Raw genomic sequence first — 9,481 nt, forward strand, 5'->3', positions numbered from 1 at the left:
CCCAAGATGGAGTCTGCAGATGTGGTCTCCTCACATGTCATCGTAGAGTCGTAGCAGCCATCGCTCACAGGCTGTTTGGAGCCTTCACAGGAAGGCTTACCAGGTGGGAGATAAGCTTCTGCTAAGACCTATTGTTTTTTTTCCCAAATTGCCCTAAATAGGCCCTTCCCCACTCATTATCTAGACTGAAAGCATATTGTCTAGTGGGCGTTGCCCAGGTGTATCTACATTTGAAATACAGATACATAGTCAATATTCATAACTTCAGATACAAAAATGATACATGCATACACATAAGATAATCCTATTCAGGAAATTATAACCTTTTCAATAACACCACACGACTTATCTTGCATGAAATACATTTATAGTTGTCATAATCATATATCACTGAAGTGCAGTGTCACAGGATCATGTTTATGCTGGGTGTAGTGGGTTAACGGTTGTCCTTCCTCTTCTGGCTCAGTGGGAGGCCACGCCCCAGTGCCAGGGCAGGGCCAGGCAATAATACTGTCTAGGCCCCTCAGGCCAGGCAGAGCAAACAAACAAACAAATGGTCTATTGCCTGAAGTCCTGGCTCAGACAGACGGCAGACAAACACAGGCTTTGGCCAAAGGTTGTGAGGCTGCCACCCCAGGGTGGGGTTGGCAGCAGCAGCTAGGGGGATCCAGGCCCACCCTGCTCCACCAGCCCAAGGCCCGAACAGTGGCAGAGGGTTCCGCCACTGTGTCAGCAGGGCTCATACTGCAATATGCTGACTTGGGTTCTAACACCAAAACTGGACCAGCGTCTGGTTTCCCTGGGCTACTTCCTACCATGGTCTTGATGAGGGGTTTCGTGTACTGGGGTTTTCCATCTCCTTGGGATATATGGTGAGCAGCAGTCCCAGCAGTTCTTCTCCTGGGTCAGTCTCCTCTAGGGGCAGGGCACAGCGCACCTTAGGTTCAGCTGCAGGGCTCTGCACCAGGTTGGAGACATCTGCTTCCTTCCCTGGCTCAGACTCAACTGGGCTAAAGGCCCTGTCCTTTATACTTCCTGTCCTGCCCCTTAGCTTCCGGCGGGAGGGGTGGGGCTGGCCTGGCTCCACCCACTTGGGATCAGAGTGGCTCCTCCCCCTCTGGCTCAGTGGGAGGCCACTCCACCTCATTACACTGTGCCTTTCTGATCTGCCCAGTGAGTCTCCCAGTCGGGTCCTCTAGCTTAGACAGCCTTTTGTTGGTTGGTGAGCTGGCACTTTCACCTAATCTGTGGTGATGTCCTTTAATGCATGCTTAGATGCTGTTTGAAGGATGGCTAAGGCTACGATTTGATCACGGAAGTCACGGAATCCAAGACTTCCACAGACCTCCATGACTTCAGCCCGCAGTGGCTGGGAGCTGTAGGCTACCCCCACCTCCCGTGGTGGCTGGGAGCTTCGGAGTACTCCTGCTGCCTGGAGTGGCGGGGGTCTCCCACAGCTCCCCAGCTGCCACAGATGTGGGGGGAATCCCCTGGAGCTCCCCAAGCCCCGTGGGCAGTGGGGGATCCCAGGTAGCTCCTCAGCCACCAGTGGCAGGGAATCCCCCGGCAGCTCCCCAGACTAAAGGGGAAAAGTGTACTCTCTGAATGTTGGTGGTGCCTGTGTAGATACTCCACATTTCAAGAGGATGGATTAAGAATTGAATGGCAGCCTTCGCTGCTCTAGCTCAGGAGAGCTAGGCATGGTTCCCTCTGGAGATTGTCAAAATAGCTGAACAGTTTACTAGTTGATCTAGTAAAATGAAGCCCCAAACCCCGTCTTTCCAGGCCTCTGTGTACATTGCTGCCTGTGGCTCAGGACCGGAGGGAAAAAACGGAGTCATTCAGTGTTTCTTCCACAGAGCTGGTGGTTTTGTGTTTACACAAACTGGGATACTGAATAAACCTTGCCAGCAAATTATTACTTTGTTTTTGTTCTAAAGATCAGCAGCACCTCAGTGTGGGATTTGAACCTCACTCCCCTGACATCAGCAGAGTGTTATTTCCACACCTTGAACCGCAGACCTCTGTTTGCATCATTCAGTGTGTCCTGATCACTGAACTGTTAGTGTTGTCAGATTCAACCCAGGAGACAGACCTAACCACCTGGGTTTGGCCTGAAATCACGAATTCTGTGTCAGCATCACCATGTGATCTCTACGGCTTCTGCTGAAAACTTGGGGACTCCCGGATCAGAACCTGGGTGGGGAGGCATATTGGAAAACTACCCTTGAAAGGATGGGGTGGAGAATCTGTAATAAATGGAATCTAATTAAGGAGTTAAATGTGTGTCTTGCAGTTGGCTTCTCCTTGTACTTGACTAGGAGACTTGGTCTGGCAACAGCTCTGCTTTAGACAGCCCTTTCATTAGACATCCTGAAGAGGCAACATCATCTTTTTCTGCAGTCTGTTGGGAGGGTCTGTTTGTTCTGTTCAGCTATGGAGAGTATCGTTCAAACCAGCTCAAACCCCAGGGTAGTTATACAGAACAGCAGGCCTTTCCAATTCCTCTCTTCTTATTTCAACCCTATTTCATAAACCGATGCAGAGCCACATCCGTCAATAAAGGGTGTATAGCAATGGGTGCCAGCCTGAGCAGCTGTGCTGAGTATGAGAAGGAGAACGTACGTCATTTCACAGCTTACTGTGGTGGATGGTGAGCCTCCAAGGGGATCTAAAGAAATTGGAAGATTGAGCAGCACTATGGAAAATGCATTTGAACTTGGATAAATCCAACATAATGCTCACTGGCGGGGAAGAAAGATCTATCCTCTTCTGATGGGTTCTGAACTTGCAGGGTGCTCTAAGGAGAAAGATCCCTGCTGCTATCCTTAGTTCAGTGGAGAAGAGCAGTCCAGTGTGCTGCAGCAGTCTAGGGGAACAAGTAGGTGGCTCAGGTGTATTTAAAAATAATAACAAAATATGGAAATAATACATAAAATAGATAAAAGATGTTGCCTCTTTGATATCACTTTCCTTTTGAGGATCTCAAAGGTCTTCTCCAGCACAAATGATGGTATCCCTGCATCTAAAACAACATCTTAATTTCAAAGACAGCATAAATTGCAAAGGGCAGCACATTGGTTAGAAGTGTATTGGGACTTACGGAGGATGAGACACCGTAGAGGACCCTGGAAAGGGGAAGTGTTGTAGGGGTATTCAGTTCTCAGAAGGTCCTTCCTTTCTTCTGCCCCATAGCATGAAAACAAGGGATCACATATCCCTCTCATACTTCATCCATTTCACACTAAGTCAAAGGAAAGAAAGTATTTTTACACATTGTATAGTCACTTTGTGAAACTTACTTTCACTGAAGATCAATACTCTTGCTTGTATATACAATCATATATTTTAAAAACCCCAAACAAGGGCTGGCTTTGTGTCTCCTTGTTATCTGACACCTTTTCACAAACACTAAAACTAACTCACTTTAAAAAAAAATGAAAGCGGGGATGATGATGTGGACACACGATATGCAACTCTTTAAGCTAAACTATGAAGGGGAATAACCTTAGACATCATGGCATCAGTTGATTGCCTGGGGGGGAAAATCTTTCCCAATCTCCATGTTAAATACAAAATTACGGTTTTGTCAAGATGTTTTATAGATGTTTATACTTTCCTCTGAAACATCAGGTATTTTGATCCTGGATGCAAGGTATCTGGCTAGCTGAGCCAATTATTTGATGTTTTTGGCAAATCCTATGTTCCTTTCGTGAGGTGGGCTAGTTACAGGCTTTGTCTGTCTTAGGCGATGGGGTAGCATGTCCCTTAATGGCTGTAGTATCTATCCACATAGTATCCCTATGTAATAAAGTATAGTTGTGACCAGAGGTCCCGATCAAGATTGGACCCTGTTGTGCATAGAGATAGATGTGGTCCTTGACCTAAAATGCTTATAATGAAAGAAGAGAAGGGGGAGGCTGAGATTAATGTAACATTTTGAGGGTTTTTAATACATAAATATCAACTTTCCCCTACCTGCCCCTTCTAGGCATTAATTGTTGACTGACTTCTTGTAGGTGTTATGGAAGAAATGGATCTTTAAAAGTGATTTGAAGGAGGACAGGGTTCGTAGCCTTACAAATCAGTTCAGGGAGGTAGTCCCATAAATAAGGAGTGACCTGGCAGAAAGCACAAAGCTATTTATGGAAGGAACAGACAAGTGAGTGGTCAGTAATGTAATCACCAGGAGATTGGAAGAAAGTTGGGGATAAATATGGAAGGACAGAGTAGTAAAGAGCTTTGGTGGTAAAGAGAAGAAACTTGAACTTGACCTGGTGGACTAGGGTTATGCAGCAGAGGGAATTACAGGAGGAGGATGTGATGTGGTTAGACATGTGGGCAAGGAAGATGACTTTAGAAGCTGTGTTTTGACTAGATTGGAGGGCAGCAATGGTGGCTATGAGGTTCCAGCAGCTGAGACCAGAGATGAAGGCCTGAATGAGAGTTTCAGCTGCCTGGACAGAAAAGGATGAACTGGAAATTTGATGGAGGAAGTGTTAGGATTTGGAGACATCCTGGATATGTGTAGTAAGTTCAAGGGAGGAGTTGAAGAAAATTCCTAGATCCTATGCCTGAGTGTCAAGAAGGTTGGTGGTGTCAGCAGTCACTGGGGGAAGTAGATACAGTTTTGGAGTCCATTTTTGGACATATTAAGTTGTTGGTGAGACATCTGTGTCAGACGTGGAATTTGGTGGAAGGACAAGAAGTCTGGAGTGGAAAGGTAGATTTACAAGTAATCATAATCCATAGCACATGAAGTAGTGTGAACAGATCACCCAGAGAAAGAGAGAAGAGGAGGGGGCTGAGGATGGAGCCCTGTAGGATTTCCATGGAGACTGGGAGATGGGGAAGAGATGAACCTGCCAGAAAAGATGCTGAAGGAATGATCAGACAGAACCAGGTAAAAGCCAAGAGAGGCAAAAGTTTGAGGAGGATGAGACTGACCATGTCAAGCAGCGGGGGGGTCAAGAGGATGAGAATGGAATACAGGCTCAGTGATTTAGCCAGGAAGAGATCATTCAGACTTGGTGAGAGCAGTTTTGGTCGAACGCCAGGCGCAGAAGCCACACTGGAGAGGGATCTATGATGTAGCTGCAGGAGAGCAACTTGAGGTAATGGTTGTAGATAGCACATTCAATGAGTTCAGAGGTGAAGGGAAGAAGTTGGATGGTTGGTGCAGACAGGTGGGGTAAAGAGTTCATTTTGCTTTTAAGGATGGGTAAATCTAGCACATGGTTGTATTTAGAGGGGGTTTGAAGTGTGAGGTTGAGGAGGGAGTGGAGTCAGGGAGGCAAGTGAAGAGATGTGGTAGAGAGCAAGTGAGAACCCTGTGTTGGTTATGGAAGGGAAAAGAGATATGGGAAAGGGAGGAAGATGTGAGGGTTTTTCTGTCCCCCTCTCTATGGCAACTACATGTTCAGGGTTGTAGTTCTGTCAGTATAACTCGTATAATGTATCTCTTTTTCTCCTCAGGATCCAAACACGACATCCTCAAGCCAGTCAAGGTATAGTACCCTGTTTATATCGGAATAAAGAGGTCTGAGGGCTGGGGCACTCTGTAGTATTACATATTAATTCTGTGCCTGTCAGTGTACGGAGCAGAAATCCCAGTACCTTAATGCAGAGCTCTTGAGTGCAGCCAGTCCAAGATAAGTAGCCAAATTGCAGCCCAATGAGTTCTATGTGAGTCCACAGTTCCCCTCTTTAATATGCAGGAGCCACCCATGGAGAGAAGTCCCAGCATGCAAAGCTCCATCCTGTTCAGAACAGCTAGGCCTCCTAGTGATCTGGGACTTTGTCTTTGGTTCACACTTTCATTTTAAATATTACTCTGGCTGCAAACTGCTCCACTGTAATGCCAATTTAGGTGAATGTCATAGATTCCTGGCACACTGTGAATGCATTATATGGATTGGCAGATTTGTGGGAGCCGCTGTTTTACTGTAGAGTGGCCGGTCTAGTTTAGCTGAAGTCCCAGGTAGGGCTGCCAGGTGTCCAGTTTTTGACTGGAACGCCCAGTCAAAAAGGGACCCTGGCTGCTCCGGTCAGTGCTGCTGATTGGGCTGCTAAATGTCTGGTTGGCGGCGCAACGGGGCCTAGGCAGGCTCCTGGAAGCAGCCGGCATATCCGGCTCCTAGGTGCAAGGGCGGCCACGGGGGCTCCGCACGCTGCCCCCGCCCCGAGCACCAGCTCCAGAGCTCCCATTGGAGTCCGACATGCTGGCTGCTTCTGGGAGCCACAGGGAACCCTCATCCCCTCTCGCACCCCAACCCCCTGCCCAGCCCGGAGCCCCCACCCTGCACCCTGAATCCCTCATTTGTGGCCCCAGCCGAAGCCCTCAGCTCCTCCCACACCCCAAAGCCCTGCCCCAGCCCAGTGAAAGTGAGTGAGGGTGGGGGAGAGCGAGTGATGGAGGGAGGGGGAATGAAGTGAGCAGGGGCGGGGCCTCAGGGAAGGGGTGGGGCCTTGGGGCAGAGGGCAGGGCAAGGGTGTTCAGTTTTGTGTAATTAGAAAGTTGGCAACCCTAGTCCCAGAAGTATGTAGAGTCAGAACAGGTTTCTGGATTTCCATGACTGATGTAGAAGGCCCTCTTCTGTAAGGAAGCCAGTCAGCTTGGCTGGAGGTGAGCTCCTCTCAGTGTCTAAATATGTGGTCTCTCAGAGAATTTCCCAGGTCAAACCAGTCCAGATTTGAGCATGTTGGACATTAGGAATAAATTATTAATTTGCTGCTGTCTTCTGTTTTGTGTTGTGTGTTGATTTTTTCCCTCTCTTCTGTAGTTTCTGGTCAACATGGCTAATCCCCATCTTCGGCGCACTGGTCATAGGCTTAATGTACCGATATTACATGTTGGATGGGAAATCTTCTTGATCTGGCCTCGCTGGAACCTTGAGAAGCATGAGAGCACACGCATGCGAGCAAGAGCTCTGGGGTTTTGGGTTTCTTAAACCTTGCGTATTTTGTTCTTAGCTTTGAGTCTGTCTAGTAACAGTGGTGTCTGCAAAGCCAAGCTACTGTTAGAGAGTGTCTGTCCAGACTCTGGGATCCGCTGCCCTGTCTCGCATTCTCTTCAGAGTCTTGTATGTGCGTTGGGGCAGGGGGTGAGTTCCATTATATGTCTAGTCTGTCTCGCTGTAATAATCAATCATGGGTAACGTTTCTTTTAACACCTTTTTGTTAATCCCAACAATGTGGAACAGCTGCTAGCATGTGAGCCTGTGAAATGCCTCTCTCTTTCATGTGAGTGAGCATTGTCAAAGAAACTGCAAGCTGTCTACAATCCCATCCAGCAGAAGTGTTCTGAGACTGAGCAGAACAGCTTTCCCAGTGCACCCAGGCAACACGAACAGGAGCAGCAGGAAATTGCTAGCTCTTGTTGTCTCTTCATATATGTGGCTGTTTTTAAATGGTTAAGCAAATATATATATTTTAAAAATGATCCATTTCACTTTGTAATATTTGTCTGTCCTGTAAAATGAGAGCTCACAGCTGTTGTACTTGGGACCCCAGCTCCATAGGAACTGATAGCTGGCTTCTTGGAACAGTCTCTTCTCCCTCTCCCTGAGCTCTTCATCTTGACACATGTTCTTGGGTTAAAACACATTCCAAATTTAAAACATGAGGGGTGGGCCGGACAAAAACTATCTCTTCCCTTGTACTGCCTGGGTTCCTGGGGAGGGCTAGCAGGAGGAGTAGCAGTTAGAACTCCCTGCTTGGGATTGGTGTATGATATTCTGGTTTTCTCTTGGGATTGGAGTGTGGATGTTCCTGTTTTCCTGTGTCTATTCCAGAAGCTACCCTCTGCTGCCAGCCCCAAACAGGGAAGAGAGGCAGCACAAAGCATGCTTTATGCATCATAAGGCATTGATCTTTCCTATCTCTTCCAGTAGTGTAGTCCTATGGCTCTACAATCTGTGGTAACTGCAGTGAGAAATACAATACACCACCAGGTAGAAAAGAGGAATTAGTGTTCTGGTTCCTACCATCCCTCTGATTTTATTGTTTCTAACTTGCTCTGAGACTCTTTCCCAATTGGGGGCATATTGGCAATGAGGAGAGCACTGGAGCAGAGCTTGTCATTGGATAGTAGATAAGGAATGCCCTCCTTTCTTTATTGCTTCTCTTTTCACTGCATGCTTCTGTCCTGTATATGAGAACACTGTCTGAAAGGATTTTTTTTTTTTTTTAGCTGCTGGTTATTCCCCACTTCCATGCAGCCAGTGTGCTCCCCAAAGTTGCTGTTTAGTTGAGTCTTTGAATTCTGGGAATTGCAGGCTTGTTTTTTCAATGTAAAAAGCCATTAAGTCTCTCTTGATAGGAAAGAATGACTATTCAAATGGCCTTAACTCCCCTCCAACATGCGGGATCCTGTCACTACCACCACCATGTCACTCACGTGGCTTAGCACTAATTAGCAGGCTTTTGGGGCTGCTGCCTCGGAGTCATCTTCCATATCAGGATTCCTTAGAACAGAAGTATTAAAAGGCCCTTCTCTTTGGTGCAGGACTCCCCTCCTCTGCTGTGGATTATGTTCTGTCTTCTATTGTGAACTGCGGGAGATAGAAAGGTGCCATCCATAGTGTGGGGAACCCTTGCGTTACAGTGTGGTGCTGAGAATTGCTAAAACAGTTTTTAGCCGTTCCATCCATTACAAGCTGTCCTTGGTCTGCTGCTACGGGGGAAGGGACTGAACCCAAGGTTAACTTTAACAGTTCATCAGCCTGATTTATGTGTGTGTGTTGGGTCCAGTTGTACGAGGGGTATACATTTGAGCCAAGCAAAATCCATTGGGAAAGATCTTGCAAATATCCATGATTTTTAAAATATTTAAAAGGGATATATGGGGTGATCTGGCTAATTATAGACTGTAAGCCTGACATCAATCCTAGGCAAAATAATGGAACGTCTGATACAGGACTTCATTAATAAAGAATTTAATCCATTGTGAGTTAAGCATATGTACAGTCTAGTTTGTCCTTATGAGAGAACTAAATATCCATCATATAGAAATCCCCCCCCACCCCCTCACTCAGCACTACATGTATTGTCTTAGGCAGCTAGAGCCACATTTTGATATCTGTGGAAACCATCACGTTTCAGCCAGCAGTGTCCACTGTGGTCTGTGGGGCACTTACTTGTCTATTTCCACTGATGATAGACTGTGGTGTAGTCCACAGTTTGGAATCAAAGTCAGCAAATATCTGGAGTGCAGACTGTTGGGGAAGCATAGTGCTCTGTAAGAGAGCTGTGAGTCTGGTCATCAGCTGTCTAGTTCTTCCAAACAAAGGGGATACTTTTGTGAGTGACTTGTTTGCTCATTAACAGCAGTAGGGGCTTATTTTCAAGTCTGTATTGCTACTTTACTAGGCCTAGTTGGCATCTAATAATATCTGCCTCTGGGTTTCCTCTAGCAGGATCATATTATGTATGTATTCGAAAGGAGAACTATAACAGTTGTTTGCTCTAATTGAGTGCATTC

At 46.7% G+C, this 9,481-nt stretch overlaps 1 protein-coding gene across 1 annotated transcript in view; it reads left to right on the plus strand.

Moving 5' to 3' along the window:
- The window catches only part of LOC113409396 (cytochrome b5-like), a 30,677-nt gene extending 23,129 nt beyond the window's left edge, over positions 1–7,548 (plus strand). Inside the window, exons 4-5 of the mRNA XM_026663250.2 lie at positions 5,476–5,507; positions 6,783–7,548. Of these exons, the coding sequence (XP_026519035.1) occupies positions 5,476–5,507; positions 6,783–6,873 (123 nt within the window). The 3' untranslated portion in view covers positions 6,874–7,548. The remainder of the gene's footprint in view (positions 1–5,475; positions 5,508–6,782) is intronic.
- Positions 7,549–9,481: the final 1,933 nt, after the last annotated feature.

Source organism: Terrapene carolina, unplaced genomic scaffold (genome assembly GCF_002925995.2).
Source record: "Terrapene carolina triunguis isolate 2854851 unplaced genomic scaffold, T_m_triunguis-2.0 Scaffold32922, whole genome shotgun sequence".
NCBI lineage: Eukaryota > Metazoa > Chordata > Testudines > Emydidae > Terrapene > Terrapene triunguis.